Consider the following 19,968-nt stretch of genomic DNA (forward strand, 5'->3'; position numbering starts at 1 on the left):
GTAATGTGTTCTTGGTGATAGTGGCTCCTTACGAAATTGGAAAGAATTGAACAAACATAGGAAGCATGATGTGAACTAAGATATGGCAGCAGTTTCTCCAAATAGATTTTTCAAAGCCCAATTCATTTTACTCCATGGAGAGTTCAATATGCCTCCAATTGTGAGAATGTCTTTCTGCACATGACACTCAGAAAGTTGTAGTAAATACCTATGCTGCTCTGAATGATTTGCAGATCATCTGCACATGATACCTGAAAAAGCTCCACCTCTTTCAGGTGTCATCCATGCACATCAGTGAAAGGAGCAAAAAAAACTATTTACCTGAGTTAGAGTATGGTAGTATGGTAGTATGTTTATTATAAATTCTCAAGGCAGGATATGACTGGAATCACAACACTTCTGGACCATAGATGAAAACCCATAGTTCATTACAAGATGGAAGGTATCTTTGAGAAAGGAAGTACCAAGTGCTTGCCAAGAGAAAAGCCACAGCAGCAGGCAGATGTAAGAATGTCAGTGTGTTTCAGCTTTTGGATTTTAAGCTTTTGGATGAAAATGGGTATTTTGTTCTTTATGCTGTAACACATTGGAATCAAGCAAAACCAAGCACTGAAGAAACATAAAAACTTTTCTATTCATAACTGCACATACATACAGTAAAACCTTTTATTTTAAAATTATTTCTTAGCTAAGCAGTGTGGCTTGCCTATAATCTTAGCTACATGAGAAGCAGATAATGGGAGAATTGTCTTTCAAGGCCACTGCAATCACAAAATTAATCGAGACCTTTTATAATAAAATTTGAATGCTAATGACATTGTAGCTCAAGGTGTAGGGTAATAGGCTTGAGCCTAATTACTCAGGAACAGCGCCCAGGCCCAGAGTTCAAGTTGCATGACCAAAAGGGTGGGGGGGGGGTGGAATTACAGACTCATAACTCTAATTCTAGCTACTAAGGAGGCTGAAATTTGAGGATCACAGTTCAAAACTGGCCAGGGCATGAAAGTCGGTGACTCTTATTTCCATTTAATCACCAGAAAACTGGAAGTGGTGCTATGGCTCAAGTGGTAGAGCAATAACCTTGAGCTTAAGAGCTCAGGGACAGTGCCCAGGTCCACAGTTCAAGTCCAATGACTTGACAAAATAAAGTTAATGCAGTTAAGTATGCCTGTCATCATGGTTCAGTCTACCTAGGTAAAAGTCAAGACCTTATTTTAAAAATAATGAATGTGGGGCTGGGAGTTTGGCCTAGTGATTAAAGTGCTTGCCTAGCATGCACGAAGACCCGGGTTCAATTCCTTGGTACCATATACATAGAAAAAAGCCAGAAGTGCTGCTGAGGCTCAAGGGGTAAGAGGTTTAGCCTTAAGAAAGTCCAAGGATGATGCTCAGGCCCTGAACTCAAGCCCAGGACTAGCAAAAATAAATAAATAATAATAATACTGATGATGAAAGTAGGGCTGGGAGGGTGGCCTACTGGTAGAGTAGCCTGGGTTTGATTCCTCTACATCACATACATAGAAAAAGCCAGAAGTGGCGCTGTGGTTCAAGTGGTAGAGCATTAGCCTTGAGCAAAAATGTGCCCAAAGACAGTGCCCAGGCCCTGAGTTAGAGACCCAATACTGGCAAACAAAAATGATGATGGTGATGGTGATGGTGATGATGAAAGTAAAAATGAATGTAAGAGTGGCTCAGGAATCATAGCATCTGCCTAGCAAGCTACCGGGCCTTATTTCAATAAGCAGTACTACAACAAACACTGTAGTCCTTACCCTATTGTAGTATATTGATAGTATGCACATGTAAGTGTTTATTGCCATGTGTTTATGTGCTCCGTGAGTGACATTTAACCAAAAATGTCTCTGGAAATATGATAAACTGCATCAATTCATCATAACCATGAACCTGGATAAGTTATATGTAACTATCTGTGCCTTTGCTTCTTATCTCTAAAGTAGATATGCTAGAAGAAGTAAGATTAATAGCTACCAGTCACTAATTGCTTACAATGTGCAGGCACTATGCCAGATGTTTTACACAAATGATATCTAAGTAAAATCTTCCAAATCACCCCATAAACGGGGGTCTACTCACAATTCTTAAATGTATGAGAGACATTACGTAATATTCCAAAAATACCTGAAAATCCTTCTCAAGCATTAGCAAATCCAATGACAAATGGGATTTTTCTCAGATTTAAAATGTGAAGATAGGAGTGATAGCTCAAAAGGTGTGTTTTGATATACCCTGCTCATCCATTCACAAATCAGCCGAATAGAAACCATAACCTAAGTTAACATCATAACATCCAGAGCCTGGAAAGTTTGACTTTGTTTTTCACAAAGAAATTCATCCCAGTTATATCCTTATATCAGTGCCTTTTCTAGTTGATACAGGCTTCTTATTTTTAATCTAATCTATTTGTATATCTGCAGCATGGTGGCTCTTAAACCAATTCCTGCAAAAAAAAAAAAAAAAAAAGAAAAGAAAATTCACAGGACCTTATCTCAACATACAAAAGCTAGTCATGGTAACTTTCCTCTCCTCCTAGCCACAGTAAGAAGTATAAATAGGAGGATCATAGTTTAGGTCTGCCAGGTAAAAATAATCAGAGCAAAACGTACTAGAGGAGGAACTCCTCTCAGCAGAGCTCCTACCCTTAATTCAAACCCCATTACTACTTTTTAAAAATAATCTAATAGTAATGAGAGGAATAAAGAACTTTGGACAAAAGATTAAAGCACAAAAACTATCATTATTTTGTCAAAATAATATTCAGTACCTTTCAACCAACACAAATACACAACACACACACACACATACTGAATTGGATATATTAATTTAGTGTATCATGAGATGAAGTAAAATGGAATTAAGAACCGAAAGTAAAGAGAGATGGTTTAGGGTTTTTTTTCTCCACATTTGTCATATGTCAATTTGAAGCCAAACACATCCAATAGTTATTTAAGTAAATACTCCAACTGTCTCACCATCATTTCAGAGCCAAAACATGATCATTTGGGAAGGTTTAGGCAAAGTCCTAATACATAAGAAACTATGATGTAAGAATGAGATGGGATAAATTCAGAACAAAGCGTGGGTTGGGTCAGTAGAACATAAATTCTGACCTCAGTACAGTGAGGTAAAAACTTTATCTCCATTGGCCAAGATCAAGGTTGTCCCAAAGGCAAATGAAATGGGATTGATGCAGAATGTGGCTTCGAATTATCAAAACTAGAACCAAAATTTGTAGAGAATAAGAGAAACTTTGCCAGGCACAAAAGGCCTAAGACCGTACACAGTAGAGACTATGAGAGAATAGTGTCTTAAAACAAGGACAAGGTCATCTTGCTATTGGTTTGTGTGAAAAGAAACATCTACACTTGAAAGTTCTTGACAGTGTACATTTTGGTGCAAGAAGAAAAAAGCTAGATATGTATGTCTCCTTGTTCATTTTAATATATTGATACATACTGGCATTGAGTAAAGGGGGAGGAAGGGTAATTTGATCTAGAAAGGGAAGTTCACACAGGGCTGGACTCTACAGCCCCCGTCCTTCTCTCTGCACCAGATTGCTCCTCCAGTGACACCACAGACCTGCTTCATTTCTGTGCAGCTGATGCGCTGTCCAGCCGGATATCATTCTAACTGACAGTGAGTGTTCTTGCCAAATGCCAGGGCCACAGTCACATCTGTTTGTGTCTCCGGTGCAGCTTGTTGAGGCTACTTGAGGACACATTGTATCCAGGGGGCAGCTTTAACTAGGCCTAATTCTCTAAAAAGCCTCTATTTGTAAATACATACAGTGACGGGACAATTTTCTGTTGTCTTGTGGTTAATATTATTGTGTTTGACACTGCCTGCTTCCATGTTGTCAACCCCTATCAAAGCCAAGTTTTCAGGCAAGGTACTTTACACTAGCATTTGCTCCTTTTTTTTACTCCTTTTTTTGCGGGGCACAGGGCAGAGCGGGGGCTATTTATCCTCCACATTAGATGCTCAGCTTCCTATTAACATGCCATATAAAAGGATAGCTTGCTGCAGTCCTTGTGCAGTCTTTTAAAAAGCAAAACTCTTTATTTTCCAACTCTGCTTTTCCAATACTTAGTTGAATAACTCAGAAGTAATACATAGGATGTTATGTTTCTAGTCATAGTCAGTTGGAAAATTCATACCAAAAAATTGTTCTTTATTATACACTACTTGTGATTTTCCTCCTGTCCCCTCAAGCTATTGCTGTATCTGAAACAAATATACAGATCTAACTGGTAGGTAATTTTCTTACAGTACCTTACAAAAGGTTCTTAGTGTTATGTTTCGAAAACTTTCTTTTTATGACATTGTATTGTTATTCTTGAAGATTCCATTGGGAAGGGGAGAAGGAGAGAAAAGATAGAAAAAAGGAAACCAAAAAATTCCAGCTGTCATTTTCAGCAGTAATGTTAACGTATTACTTAGTAATCTCAAGTAGAAGAATCTGTATCCAACTCAAGTATGTCCTCTAATTATTTCTAGTAACATGCTTATTAAGGGTAATACTTCTGACTCGTAATGTTTTTAGCGTAGTTTGACCCTCAAATATCTATAAAAAATAATAAAAACCTGTTTTTTTAAATATCATTCAGAATTAGAGAGGCAAGTTGCCCTCTTGCCTCTTGTCTGTCCACTTCCTCTCTCATGTAGCAGGAAGTGTCAGGTACAGCAGCCTTATGACATTCTTTACTTAATAGAATAAGGAGGAATATCCTAAATACAAATGTGGCCCTCAGGGTGTTGTCCCATCATACACTGCCCAATCAGCATCTGTGAATCAGGTCTGTTTTTCTCTCCTTTAACCCTTACGGCTCCACTTCAGTTATAAAGTGACAGACTAGCCCCAGCCTCCTCCATATCATGTAAACCCTGCTCCAGTTGCTCTCTATTCATTTTGAACTAATCATCATTCTCCAAACAGGAATTCTTAAACCATGGGAATATTTCCTGTGTTTTAACAGGATCAGAAGTAGATAGTCCATGAGGTAGTTTTCACAGCTGGATAGCGGAAGGACTGCATTTGAGAATTCTCCTTGCATCTGTATTCCTGGTTTCAGAAAGTTGCCTTCCCTGTCTCCTTGGGTATTTCTGATAGATACTGAACCTCTCTGCTATGTGCTTTGCAGACAGGAAAACATCCACACTTGTGCTGGGAAGAGATTTCCAGAGGGATAAGAATTGTACAAGAATACTTGTTTATTTTTTAAAGAGTAAAATGATGGTTCATGGAGTTATAAAATTATGTGTTAAAGATTTTAGCTCATTAATTCATGAGAGAACTAGCAGATGTTACAACCAGCTACAAGGAGGTGAAAAGCAAATGTTCTGGAATAAAAAGCAAGGTTAAGGGCCGGGAGTTTGGCCTAGTGGTAGAGTGTTTGCCTAGCATGCACGAAGACCTGGGTTCAATTCCTCAGTACCACATACATAGAAAAAGCTGAAAGTGTGCTGTGGACCAAGTGGTAGAGCTCTAACCTTGAGGGAAGTCCAAGGACAGCATTCAGGCCCTGAGTTCAAGCCCCAGGTCTGGCAAAAAAAAAAAAAAAGCAAGGTTGAAATGGATTTGAATCTATCAATCACAGAAGGAAGGACTATCTTTCAACAAACAGCACATTTGTATTTCTTTACACATTTGCTTATCTTCAACCTGAGAGTTGTAATATGGCACCTATAAAATTAGAATTCAGTGAGTAAAAGGGTGTTTTTCCATTCAAGAGCAGAATGTTTCCCTATTGAGAAATATTTGTGTTTATTTGCATATAACGTGTTTTTTTCAACATGCTTAGAATTGTTAATATGGACAAAATAATGTAGTTTCTAACAGTGTGTAATTAAGTTAGTTCTTCCTGTTATCCTTGTCACTATTAGTATATTCTGGTCACTATTATGTATACTTACAGGTTTCTCTCCCTACTAAGGCATTTCATTCTTCCAGTAGGAGGAATCAAATGGCCCAGTTCTCTTGAACTTTCTATCTCTTCTCTCTTCCACTACCAATCTGAATTCATAGGCTGCATTCATTTTAGATACTTAAAGTCACTTACTGAATTAATCTTGTAAGAAAAATCTTTAATTTTGTTTTGTATATTTTTATATTATTTATATTTTTTATATTTCTATAAATTCTAAAATGCCTGTGTATTTCTTTATTTTACTACTGTTGCTTTGTTTCCCTTTTATTCTGTCTAATAATCTGGTTGTTTTTCAAAATGAATTCTTTTATACCTCACTACTTAATATCTCCGTGCATTATCAAAAGAGCATCTACTATAGTAAATAGGCTTCGTTTATTTCTATTTCATGATCTCAGGTTGTCTCCCAGCCCTATATCAAGGATTATGACCCTTCTGTAGCAACTTCAAATCTGAGGGTTTTTTTTTTTTTGCGGGGGAGAGGGGTAGGTTATGGATCTTGAACTCTGGTCTACGCTGTCCCTTAGCTCTTCAGCTTAAGGCTATCACCCTACCTTTGAGCCCACTTCCCGTTTTCTAGTGATTAATTGGAGATAAGGGTCTCAGGGCTTTGTATTGCCTGGCTGGCTTTGAACCATGATCCTCACAAATCTGATTTTTATATCCTCTCTCTCTTTGCAGAAATTGAAAACCACTTTTGATTTCTAGTTGGAACATTGTTTTTCCAAAATTCTTTCCTTTAGGAGACCAAGAATAGACAGAATAATTTAATTGTAATTGATTGCAAGAGTAGCAAAAAGTCGGTGCCTATTTGTGTTTACCATATATTTATTTATATGTATATATATTTGTGTATATATATTTACATATGTATACACACATATTCCAGTATTATGTTGCACTATTTAGGAGTAGTAGAAATTATGTTTTCTCACTTCACTAATAATTAAACAGTTCTAATTGTATGAATCATAACAATAAAGTCATGATTTCCTTTTGTTTATTTGAAGTGTTTTAAGAGGACTCACTGCTCCATAATACTCTAAAAGAAATTGATCATAATTTTCCTGTAATAAATGTTGTTCTGACAGTAAAGCATTAGTAACCAATTGATAACCTAGCAACAATATTGTGATCTCCTTAGATAATTAATCTTAGCTATTTTCCTGTCAGAAGCAACAGTGTTTGATTTTATGTTGAGCCAGAAAGATTGCCAGTTTTGAAAATTAAAAAGCATTCCTTTTATATTATTCATTCCAGTAACAACTTATGATGGCGCATTTAGCTGCTGATCGCTTGTCAACAAACGTAATTATGTTTCGATATAAACAAGATTGGTGGTTTTACTATGCAGCTCCATCTTTGTTGAGAATGTTTTGATTTAAGTTCAGATTATACAAGCTGTGTATTTATGTGTCACTTTTTTTCCCTCCTTTGTTAATAGTTTTTTTTTTTCCTGATAATTACTTATAGGCAAACAAGCATGCATTTAGGATCCTTGTGCACAGGAGACATCAAAAGGAGAAGGAAAGCTGCACCTTTATCTGGCCCTCCTACTACAGGTAAAGTGTAGAAGAAATTTTAGAGGAGCTCAAATGTAGAGTTCATAAATCATCAAGAATAAAAGTTAGATAATTCTTAATTGCTTTACTTAAGAAACAAGCACAGTTACAAGAACCTGTTAACAGAAAATCATTTGCATTTGAGATTATTAGACTGCACTGTTAGTCCTTATATGAGTTTTGGGGACTAAGGGGACTCGTACTGCTTATTCCTTGTATAGGTTTTCCAGGTAATATTCAATGAAACGTTTGTATGCATTTGTCTGTCCCAAATGCAAGATTTTGTGTAAGGTGTCCAGAGCACACAGAGTTCTAAGCCTGTATCTTTGTTCTGACTTGTTGGGAAAACGATGCATAAATAGATGAGATGAGAAATAACCTAGGAAGGGATTAATATTAGTGAATTCCAAAAAGACAGCCGCAGTTGCACACAAAGGCTCCATGTTGTCATAGATGCAAGTTAACAGTCCTTTTTGTAGTTCCAGTCCAGCTCTGCAGAAATCTTACCTTCATCTTTTCTTAGACAATGTGTGCATTAGAATAAAAGTTCTCTCATTTCTGCTTCAGAAATGATCTAGTTTCAATAACATGCTATTCTGATAACAGATGTGGTTGGGAAAGACTGTAAGTGCTGAATGGAGAGTGGGAAGGGAGCCTTCCTGGAAGGGGCAAGCATAGTAAATAAGGGATGTGACTAAGGTTAGTATATAATGCAAAGTCTCAGGTAAGAGCAAGTGGGAAGGGAGGCACAGACAGCCAGTGGTAGAGATAGACCCAGTGGTCATTCAAATGTAGGTAGCGCCTGTATGTGACTGAAGGATGGTTAACCACAATGGATTCAAGATGGAGCTCTGGCTCTGGCTCTAAGGAAATGTTTTCAGTTACAAACAGGATTAGCACCTTGACCTGTTGCCTATGATCTGGATTGATAAATTTGTTCTTAACTTCATATGAGCAAACTTATATAAGAAAAACAGTTTTTGTTAGACAATATGAAAACTGGATTTTTTTTTTTTTTTGCCATTCCTGGGGCTTGAACTCAGGGCCTGAGCACTTTCCTTGGCTTTTCTCAAGGCTAGAGCTCTACTACCTTAAGCCATAGCCATAGCACCACTTCCAGGGTTTTTTTTTCTGTGCGTATGGTAACAAGGACTCAAACCCTGGTCTTCGTGTATGCTAGATAAACACTCTTACTACTAGGCCAAACTCTCTTCCCTGAAAACTGGATTCTTAACAGAACATATGATGAACTTTAAAGACACATGCGTCTAAACTGATAGTAGGGATTTTTGAGTGGTAGGTTTAGGATACCTGTTCCATAGTGCAGAAATATGCTGAATAACTTTTACCCAGCATTCTGACATTGCTTTATATAAGGACCTACATTATAATGATATATATTTAGTTATAATACCCGTCTTCCCCTAATTATTATTAAACATCTAAGATTTAGAATTAGGAAATGTATATAAATATGTTTGTATTTGTATGGAATGTTTACACTTACTAAGCACCTGTATGTACCAGAAAGTTATTTCCTCTTTAGAGCAACTGCATGAGGTGGATGTTACTAGTAATACTTTTCAGATCAAAACATTCCAAAGCAGAGAACTGACAGGTTAACCACCTAAGACAAGGGGAGTTCAAGCCTCCATCTGTGAGACCCCAAATATAACTACTGCATCATAACTGCCATCTTGCAATACTATCCTGTTGCATATATTGACATGAGTCCACTTTTATATTCTTAAATTTTATAATTTATTCAGCTGTTATTATATAGAAATACAGAATATACCAGCACATTTGGGGTCTCATGCATGCCACAAGTTCTTCAATTGGTCATAAGCCAGTCTGGGATTTTTTTTCCTTTTTTCTTTTCTTTTTTTTTTTGTCAGTTTAGGATTCTATACCACCCCTTTTCCAGTTGAAAGATCTCACTAATTTTCCTCTCCGTCAAACAATAGTCACAGAAATAGTACAAGACAAATCAGGAACAGGACAAACTCACTAGAATGGCAGCAATAAGGAAGAGAGAAGGCCCGGTGGGTCAGGTCCTGAATTGCTGAGTAAAGGTGAAGTGAGCATGGACAAGAGCATAGACAAGAAGGGACATGTAGATGGAGTGGGAAGGGATAATATAACTACGTCTTCAAGGCAATTTTGATGTTACAGCTCAGTTACATCAGAAGGAATCATTTATGAAAGTGTATGTATGGGCATTAAACTCCTAGCCTAAAACAGTTTTATGGTATAAGCTTATTCCAGCATTTCAAATCTACAGTGATTTTTTTTTAAATTGAAGATTTTTATCTTATTACCAGACATTTTTAGTTAAAAGGTAAAATGCACAGGAATTTGATATTCTTTTAATTACTCATAAAACAGTGCAGTAGGAGAAATGTTGCTTATTTTCAGTTTATCTTTCAAATCTGTGTAGCTGTTCTCAAAAAGGATGAAATTGAGGTTATATAAAAGTCCTCAGTTTTAAATAGAACTTCTTCTTATACTAATGAATCAACGCTAAGGCAAAGATTATTACCCAAATTCAAGTAAGAAGTGCTTTTGCATAAGTACACTTGGTAATGAGGTTGTGAATCTTAGATCATCTTGTCTCTGGAAATTACAGTTTTCAAATTCTGGAATGTAGTCACACAGAATACAAAGCCATCATATTCGTAAATTATTGAAGTTGAGTGCACATGTAGAATTGTTTTTCAAAGTTTATTCTTGCCATTTTCCAAGGCCCCTTGCAAACCTTCTAAAAACATACTAAATTGAGTATTTTCACTGTTCCTTTTGCTTGTCCTTAACATTAAATCTGAACTAGAAAACTGCAAGAGAAGAAGTTAAAAAACTGGTCACTTTAATATTGTTTGATTGGAGGAATTTACCAAAATCTTGTCAGTGATCTGTAATAAGGCACTTAAATTTTGTTGTCCCAAATTGGGTTGTTTAACATTTTTTTTTAATTTCTCAATATAAGTTATATGTTAAACACAAATATTTTTGAGTCCTCTATTAATGACCCCAAATCCTGATCACAGTTACCTTCTAAGATATTATTCTGCCCTTCCTTTCGCAGGAAAGCATAATTTCACTTCACTAGGCTCTATACCATCCAGTTGTGGTTATCAGTTGCACATTTATTAATTGTGATGGGAACACCAAATTTATTTCATTGCTTTAACTCATTTACTGCTCTTTCACCTTTGTATTTTGTATTGACAAAGTAAAATGAATATTGATAAGGGTAGCTATTGATTTTGTTTTATGTACAGCTTTGTTCTCTGCTTCAAAGTCACATACCCAAAGATAGTAGCTGTCTCTCAGTAGCAAAAGATGTAGATTTACTATTATAAAATTGAGAACCACTGAAGCAAGGTTTGCCAGCAGAATGCATTTTATTGTTTGAAAAATGTCACCTGTAAAGGTGAAGAAAAGCAGAGAACAAAATCAGAAGAATATTACTATTAACTTTTTTTTTAAGGAGCTGGCAATGTTAGCTGTTGTACATGTTTCCTAGACAAGCCATAGCTTGTTAAGAATTTTATAGTAAAAAGATTTTAAGCTATATTTTCTGTGAGTACTGTACATAAAAACACTTTTAACACACAGTATTTAATTTAGTGTAACTCACAATTAATATTGCTTGTCACCTTTGCTTTCTGTTGTAATAATTTCATAATGAAAATATTCCTTATTAGGGAGGGAAGAAACTATAGAATTACAGAATATGTTAAAGCTGAATAAACTATGTACCTAAAAGCAGCACAAAGATTAAAAAATAGATGGAAAATAAGAAAAATAGAGAGGCTGAAGAATTTCAGGTTAAAGTATAACATTCTATCAAATAGAGCTTTTTCCAGAAGAAATATAGAGAAAACAGGGTGTTACAATTTCTAGAAAGACATAATAGAATAGGGTTTTCAGAACTGGAGAAAATATGAATATTTTAAAAGGATGTCAGTGTTGGGAAAAAGTATTCATAAGTTATAACATCTCAGACACATTGTAGTAAAACTTCAGATCCTCCAAACCAAAGAGAATAACCTAGAAGCAGGCAGGATGAAAAGATACAGCCTGTTTAGGAATAAATTAAGCTGAAAGCAAACCTAAAATTAGCTGAACAATCCAGGAGACAGGAGATCATTTCTAAGTGCTGAGGTAAAATAAGTGGGGTTTTTTTGGTTTTGTTTTTGTTTGTTTGTTTTTTTTGTCCAATTAAACCATTATGCAAGGGTAAAAATGAGAGTGAAGTAAAGTTCTTTTAGATGCTGAGGCCATTCAAGGCATGGCTCAGCTTGTGGAGGACCAACCAAAGAGAAACCTTCAGCTATGGAGTTCCAATACGCTCTCAGATAAAATAAAAAGATGTAATTCTAGACAGTTATATACAACATGAGAGAATAAATAGGATATACATCCTTTAACAGTAATCACAGAATTGAAATATAATATTCAGGTTTCAAGTTGCTGTAAAGAAGCAGTAGATTCCACTAGGTGCCAGTGGTTCACACCTGTAATCCCAGCTACTCAGGAAGCTGAGATCTAAGGATTGAGGTCCAAAGCCAGCCTGAGCAGGAAAGCCTGTGCGAGTCTTATCTCCAGTTAGCTACTCCCAAAAAGCCGAAGTGGAGATTTACCTCAAGTGATGGAGCACTATCCTTGAGCAGAAAAAGCAAAAGGACAGTGCACAAATCCTGACCTCAAGCCCCAGAATCTGCACATTCAAAAAAAGTGTGTAATAGATTCTAAAATATCACACACACTCACACACACACACACACAAACACACACACACACAAAGAGCACAGGAATAATGTCATTATTTAATTACATTATATAATGTAACAATAAATCTAGATGTAACAGTAATACAATAAATAAAACCAGAACAAATATGTCAAATTCTGCAATTTTGTAATGAATAAGAAGAATAAAATCCAGAATATGCCTTGTGAAATAAATAAGACTGAAACATAAGGCACAATTTAAGTACTAATCAACCGAAGGTAGACTAGCTAAGTTTTAATGAATAAGTTGAATCTTGCGTATCTGTGTCTTTGGCAGATTTGTTAAAATATTTTTTCCAGGAATTTAAATTATTCAAATACTTCAATCATTTGAGAAAATGTGGCCAAAGAAATAACATAATAGAAAGTATTGTTGATGAACAAGTTTAACTTAGTTAATGAAAAGGGAAATGGTTGGACTCAGATGTCGTAAGTTCAAGTTCTAACTGGGACATTTTCTTGCTGGATGTCTCCAGACATTAGTCTTATCTATAAAATGAGGCCAATATTGCCTGCCTCTCATGCTGATACAGAAGATAAAAAGAAATGATGGTTGCCAAACATTTGTAACTTTTAAGGCTGCAGTCATCCTACACTGTTATTCAACTATGTCAAATAACATATACATATTAATTCACACATTTCCCCCATGATTTTCTAAAATGGTTTGAAACATTGTCTCCACTAAAATTTGTGGTAGGAAAGCAGTGAAGGTAATGGAAAGTATATGCCTTTTGGAATGAGCTTGACCCTTCTTTCAACCCAGTTTTTTCTCTGTGTGATTGACCATTGATATTCCCACTTACTCAATATTTTCAGCCATGTCACAGTCCAGAGCTCCCCATGGCAGCTCCATTGTAGGCAAACAATAACTTATCTTGCGTATTTTATAGCAAATAAGCATATTTTACACCTTTGAAAGCTATACAGTTTGGTTGAACATTTTTTAATGTTTATCTTTGATATGTGATCATGCCATAGAAATGTATTTCTGATCAGGGACCAACAGCTCACACATGTAATCTTACTCACGAGACTAACAATTGAGAAATGTAGTTCAAAGCTAGGCTTGGGGAGGAAAGTCTGAGAGAAGCTAATTTTCGTTAACCAGAAAAAAGTAAGTAAAAATAAAGCCAGACTGGAGGCATGGTTCAAGTGGTAGAATACTAGCTATGAGTGTAAAAGTGGGAGAGTGATTTCAAGCTTCACTGCACAAAACAAAATTTATATGTATTTCTGTCTAGTCAAAACATCTCCAGACACAATAGGATTTTTATCTTGCAAAATTGTCATTACTTTCTGGTTGCTACTGGGGCACGCCTATAATCCTAGCTTCTAAGGAGGCTGAGATCTGAGGATCTTGGTTTGAAGTCAGTCAGGCCAGGAAAGTCTGTAAGACTCTTATCTCCAGTAAACTACCAAAGAGTTCAGTACAAGCCTCAGAACTATAACACACATAGTCTCTCTCTTTCTCTGTCTCTGATTAAGGAAAATAGGAAGCTAGTTTTATATTATATTTCCATTTAAATAGTATAGATTATTTTAAGTAGTTATGTCATGTGGGCATTGTGATATTGCAGATCAAATATAAAATAGTGAAATGAAAAGTTAAGTTGACAGTAATAATACCACCGTCATCTCAAATCCTGCTTAAGTAATGCAAGTCCTTGAGTTTAAAAACAAAAGTCTATTTCCCTCATTACCAAGAATATAGGATCATATTCTAATTCACAATTTTAATAACATCAGTAATAGTAACAACAATAACTTTGACCCTCAGCTGGCTAAGAGAGTGACATGGAAAAGAAGAGGGAAGGAAGAGTAAGCTGACTACCTGTCTTGTGAATACAGGGTACAGGGTAGGGACACAGGTGGGCTACACTGGCTGTTACATGGGAGACAGCCTGTGTTGCTTCCCCTTCCATCAGGCTGTTGATCCAACATCAATTCGACACTTTAGGATCCAAATTACTAAACAAGCTGCCAATTAGGCTTGCAGTCACTTGGATAGATTAGTGGCTGAGAGAGACTGATTGAAGATTTTCATCTCTTGAGCCAATTACGCAAGTGAATTACCCTCCACCTCCGTGGTACTCTTTGGAATGTTGGAGGAGAAAGGCCCAAGTTGGCTGTAATAGATAGAAGTGCTCCAGCAGACGGGGGCCTGGCGGGATCTGGGGCATGAACTGGAAGGGTTAGCAAGCTAGTTTTCTACAATTGCCCAAGCAGAAAGAGAGCCTTCTAGGAAAGGACTTAAAGGATTTAGCACTGCCAGGAGCAAAAGAAAAGGAAATTGTGCTTGAGGAAGATACTGTGCTGAGGCAGTTATTCCACTCCCAGGTCTTAATCTCATAAAAACAAGGATGAGAGAACAACAGGGGATCTCTCTCTCTCTCTGGAATCATTTTCCATGACAAATGAAGCACCTGTTTCTTTCTTTTCCTTCCTTTTTGGGGTTGCTTTTAAATATGGAATTTGAGGAAGTGAATGTTCTTTTTGTTACAAATATGTTACAGCTTTCTTTCATTGTATTTGATGTTTATTAAGACAAGAAATTAAGCCAACTATTTTTTTTCTTTGTGAGAAAATGAGTTCCTTGATCACCCCTGGTCTCCCTGCCTAAATACCAACATTTTAAAGTCATGATAGTGAATCTGTTATCATTTTCTGCTCACTGCAGGACTACAATTGACCATTATTTGCCAATTTCTGTAGAAATATTTTAAATTGGCCTGCCATTTTTCTTAAATATTAAAAATTTTTCCGCTGAACTTAAGCAAGCTGTTATACCAAAAAGAATGAGTAAACAGATGTGTGGCCTAGAGCAGTGTTAGACCTCTGATTTGATTTTAGCTAATGGACAGAATTAACTCATACAGTCAGTGAAAACTCAGGAATACAAAGCAGAATGCTAGGGCCTGTTTACCCTGGCATACCTGATCTGTGGCCTGTCCCAGGAGACCTACCTAAAATTGGCAGTCTTGGGTGGTCATCACAATCACAATTTAAAACAAAACCTTAATTGCTTTATAAAAATATTTTTATTATCTGGAAGTAGTTATACAAAGAAATTGTCATTCAACCACACAGTTTTTGAAGACAGTGCATCTTGGTTAATGTTATATATGTCAAGATTTTTTTTATTAAAGGCTTTTCTTTGCTTTCTTTTTTTTTTTTTTTTTTGCCAGTCCTGAGCTTGAGCTCAGGGCCTGAGCACTGTCCTTGGACTTTCTCAAGGCTAGAGCTCCACCACTTGAGCCTCAGCACCACTTCCAGCTTTTTTGTATGTATGTGGTACCAAGGAATTGAACCCCGGTCTTCGCGCATGCTAGGCAAGCACTTTAACCACTAGGCCAAACTCCTGGCCCTCTTTGCTTTATCTTACTGGTAGATCTATTTCTTATTTCTTATTGGTATCTCTTCACCTTCCCTCCAACCCCCCTTTCTCTAAAATACATACATATATCTTCATATATACATATATATATATACATGTATATATGCAGACAGATATATTACATAGGTATATATTTATCTCAATCAAGTAATAAATAATTTTAGTGAAGACATTTTCTGGCAGGAAATATTAAGTTTTGTTTTGTTTAGTTTTTTTGCATCATGCATTGTGATTCAGACCTTGGGTTATTGGTGGTTTGTCCTGTCCATTGTTAAGGAACTTCTTTCAGTGATCTAAGAATCCATTTAATAAGCCCAAAGCCAACTAATTATTACAATGATCCAGTTATTATTCTCTGTAATCAATTCAGCAAATGGCAAAGATTATTATTTTCATTATTTCCAGATCTAAAATTTAAAGTTTCATAAAGGTCCTTGAAAATCAACTTTATGATTGCTCTGTAGTAAAGAAGAACTACAGTTATTAAAACTCATCTCCAGAGGCCAGGAGTTTGGCCTAATAGTAGAGTGCTTACCTAGCATGCACAAAGACCCAGGTTCGATTCCTCAGTACCACATAAATAGAAAAAGCCAGAAGTAGTGCTGTGGGTCAAGTTGTAGAGCTCTAACCTTGAGAAAGCCCCAGGACAGTGCCTAGACCCTAAGTTCAAGCCACAGGTCTGGCAAAAAAAAAAAAAAAAAAAAATGCCTCCATGCTAACTTATTTTTGTCATATTCTCATTTCAGGATTTATAGGTGAAAATGCCCAGCCAATCCTAGAAAGCAACATTGGAAATCGAATGCTTCAGAATATGGGCTGGACACCTGGGTCAGGCCTGGGACGAGATGGCAAGGGAATCTCTGAGCCAATTCAAGCCATGCAGAGGCCAAAGGGATTAGGACTTGGATTTCCACTACCAAAAAGCACTCCTGCAACTACTAATCCCAATTCAGGAAAATCCACTTAAGAAGGAAAGCAAAGAAGACATGTGTTACAATTTCCATCCCGTATGCAGTTGTAGTAAAATAACCCCATAGTTTCTGGGTTTAAGGCAGAAAACTCCATCACCCAAATTCATCTCACTAGTTCCTAATTTCAGATAATCCTGCTACACTGAGAGATGGAATTTCATCAGAGTCCATGGTGCTAAAGCCTCTGCACTTGAAGTTTCCTCAGTAATTGCCAGTTATTTCTAGGTATAAAGGACAGTTTTTGTCTCTTATTTATTGTGGTTTTTAGATGTCAGTACTTACTAATGCTTTACTCAGTTCATGTATGTGTTTGATGTACAAGAAAGTGTGAGAACACCCAGTAGTTTCTAAATTTAGGCTAGGCCAGAAAAGATTGTGTTTCCTGTCATGTTTATGTTAAATGATTTGGTCTAGAAAGAGGTCTGGTGGCCCAAAAGATCTAGTTTCCTATTTGATAAAGTGCTAAACAAATCTCTGAAAGGTTTGGCAATTTTCTCTCCTTGAATCTAGCTTTCTTGTGAAAGGTTTCTAAGAAGAGTGATATCCATTAAATGTCTTAACTTTAGTAAGTGTAGTATAAATTTCACAGAAGACAAATAACAATATCTCCCTGGATGTTTTGAGAATACACATCATCACTGTTATCACCATAGTGCCCCAAATGTTATTTTAATACAGACTTTATAAATTTTACCTCACTTAAAACAGAAAAATAATGGTTGAAAGAAAAGTGTATTTTGAATTTACCACCACTGTCTACCTCTCACTTCCCAAAGATCAACTCAAGGTATAGCCAACTGGTTTTAGATTATAATCGCTGAAGCAAGTTACTAGACTATTGAGCCAACTTATTTGAATACTTAAATGACTCTCCCAACAATTCAAATTTCTGGCCATTCCCTGACTATGTACCAGAAAGAGAGTAGACCAACCTGCCCTTTTTCAGATCTAGGCTGTTATTTTCAAATTAAATATAACAGTCAGTCTTATTCTGTGCCTAGGATAGAGTAATTTCTGAACCATTTTCTTAGTCATGCCAGAGAATAGAGAATCTAAATTGCTCATAGAATATGGTGTTATCATCATTAAAAGAATGAAGTTCTTATTCTGTTAGTAATTGCCTTTGTTGATTAAGTAAAGTTCAAGATAATCCCTGTGAATTTCTAATAGGCTTTTTTTTAATTATCATTTTTATAAACTGCCAAAAAAAAAAGTTTTTAAAGATGATGGAGAAAGTACAGACATAGACGTGTGACAGAACTTTCTCAAGTGATTTCCTTTAAAAAAAAAAAAAAAAAAGGCTGCCAACTACAGAGGGGAAAATCAACCTGCCATTCAAAAGAAAGCCTTAATGATTTGCCAAATGTATGCGTGCGTTTTGAGAATTACCCTGGTTTCTGGAAGTATTATGATACAAAGGAGGGGTCAATTAGGACACTATACCTCCAGTAGAATATTTGTGTTACTTAAAGCAACTCTGTTATGTGATTTCTTTTACAAGCTTGTTACTAAAAGAGACTTGTCATTTTTTTAATGATTTTTTCCCCATATGTTCATTCTACTTCACAGTGAGGAAGATAGGAAAGATTATATATATAAGTTTTGAAGCTTATTTGTAATCATAAATTATACTTAACGGTGCATTAAAAAGCTTTTTAAAAAAACTCTTCCTGAAGATATTCTAACATCCCAGAATTTCAGAAAGCTCAATTTCGAATCACTGATTAGAAACATTGAGGCCTCGGTTTCGTAAAGGACTTGCTTATCATTTTTTTTTTCACCTTACCCGATTCTAATGGATGCAGAACTCTCCTAGTGAAGATGTCTATACTGAACAGCTAGCCAGCTCCTAATAAAGGATGCTGTCTTTAGGAATGCTTCTCATTGTTGCCATTATGAAACAGCAGTAAATCTGGAAATCAGTGAACTTTTTTAATACCCAAAACATCTATCTTCATACTTCCCACAAGGAGGAGACACTTTTTTATCCTGATGCCTAGAGCCTTCTCTGTGGCCCACGAGGATTCGAATATAGCATATTCTCCTGAAATGTTTAACTGTACAGAATCACCACTCACGATAGTTAAAAGGAAACATCCTGAGCTTCCCCTGGCCATCTAGGATGCCTTCAGCATTCAGGCCCTAAGCACAGTAGGATCCTAGCTACTCAAGAGTCTGAGATCCTGGCATTACATTTGGAAGCCAACCCAGACAGGAGATTTTGAGAGATACCATCTCCAGTGAACCAGCAAATAAGCTTAGGTAGTAGAGTACAAAGTGTGAGAGAAAGAATATAACAGCATGAGGCCCTGAGTTCAAGTCCCAGTGCAAGAAGGAGAGAGAGGTAAGCATATACTTGATGTTTAACTGGAGAAATAAACAATTAAAATATAAAATTATTGGCATAAGTCAAGTATCTCAGGAGACTTACTAATAATCTATGTTTTATATGTAGTTATACTAATTTTTGTAAGTTAATTTTCCCATGAGTCCAAAGCACCAAATGAGTTCATGGTTTAGAATGTATCATTCCTTTCTCTTTTTGAAAGTAGTAATAGCTGGGCATTGGTGCTCACACCTAAAATCTTAGCTACTAAGGGCGCTGAGTAAAATCTGAGGATTGCAGTTCAAAGCCTACCTGGGCAAGAAAGTCTGTGAGAGTCTGATCTCCAATAAAATACTCAGAGAAAGCCTGACATGTTTCTGTGGCTCAAGTGGTACAGTGCTAGCCTTGAGCAGAAAGAGGCTCAGGGATAGTGCCCAGGCCCTGAGTCTAGGCCCTAAGACCAGCAAATAAAAGTAAATATTTCCTCTTCTCCCTCATGAAGCTAATCTTCTACTAATTCATTAGATGTACTAAAAAAATTAAATTCATAGGTTTATTTCCTCACTGTCCAAATCATGCATTCCTCCCATCACCAAGACAGGCTAAGACCACTCTGTTACCATTGTGACCCTCTTATATATTTGTTTTACTTGACATTAGCCAGACTGTATGGTTAGAACTAAATCATTTCCTTTCCTTTTTTCTTAGTATAATTTTTAGGGTTGCATTCCTCTCAAATTTGCTTACTTTTATTTTCATACTAGTTGATAACTTTTTAAAAGAAAATCCATTGTTAACTAAAATTTGCCACTAAATTGGCTCAGCATTTGATAGATTTTATAACCCATATTATGGTAGGATAAGTTAAAAATACATGTGTGTGCTGGGCGTGGTGGCTCACACCTATAATCCTGGCTATTCAGGAGGCTGAGATCTGAGGATCAAGGTTCAAAGTCAACCCAGGCACAAAA

General features: G+C 36.3%; 1 protein-coding gene across 1 annotated transcript in view; it reads left to right on the plus strand.

The window, feature by feature from the left end:
* LOC150038949 (G patch domain-containing protein 2) overlaps nucleotides 1-17,143 on the plus strand; it is a 131,315-nt gene extending 114,172 nt beyond the window's left edge. The window contains exons 9-10 of the mRNA XM_090328175.1: nucleotides 7,419-7,507; nucleotides 16,447-17,143. Of these exons, the coding sequence (XP_090184301.1) occupies nucleotides 7,419-7,507; nucleotides 16,447-16,667 (310 nt within the window). The 3' untranslated portion in view covers nucleotides 16,668-17,143. The remainder of the gene's footprint in view (nucleotides 1-7,418; nucleotides 7,508-16,446) is intronic.
* The last annotated feature ends 2,825 nt before the right edge of the window (nucleotides 17,144-19,968 follow it).

Source organism: Megascapheus bottae, unplaced genomic scaffold (genome assembly GCF_031878675.1).
Source record: "Megascapheus bottae isolate mThoBot1 unplaced genomic scaffold, mThoBot2.hap1 H_2, whole genome shotgun sequence".
Taxonomy (NCBI): Eukaryota; Metazoa; Chordata; class Mammalia; order Rodentia; family Geomyidae; genus Megascapheus; species Megascapheus bottae.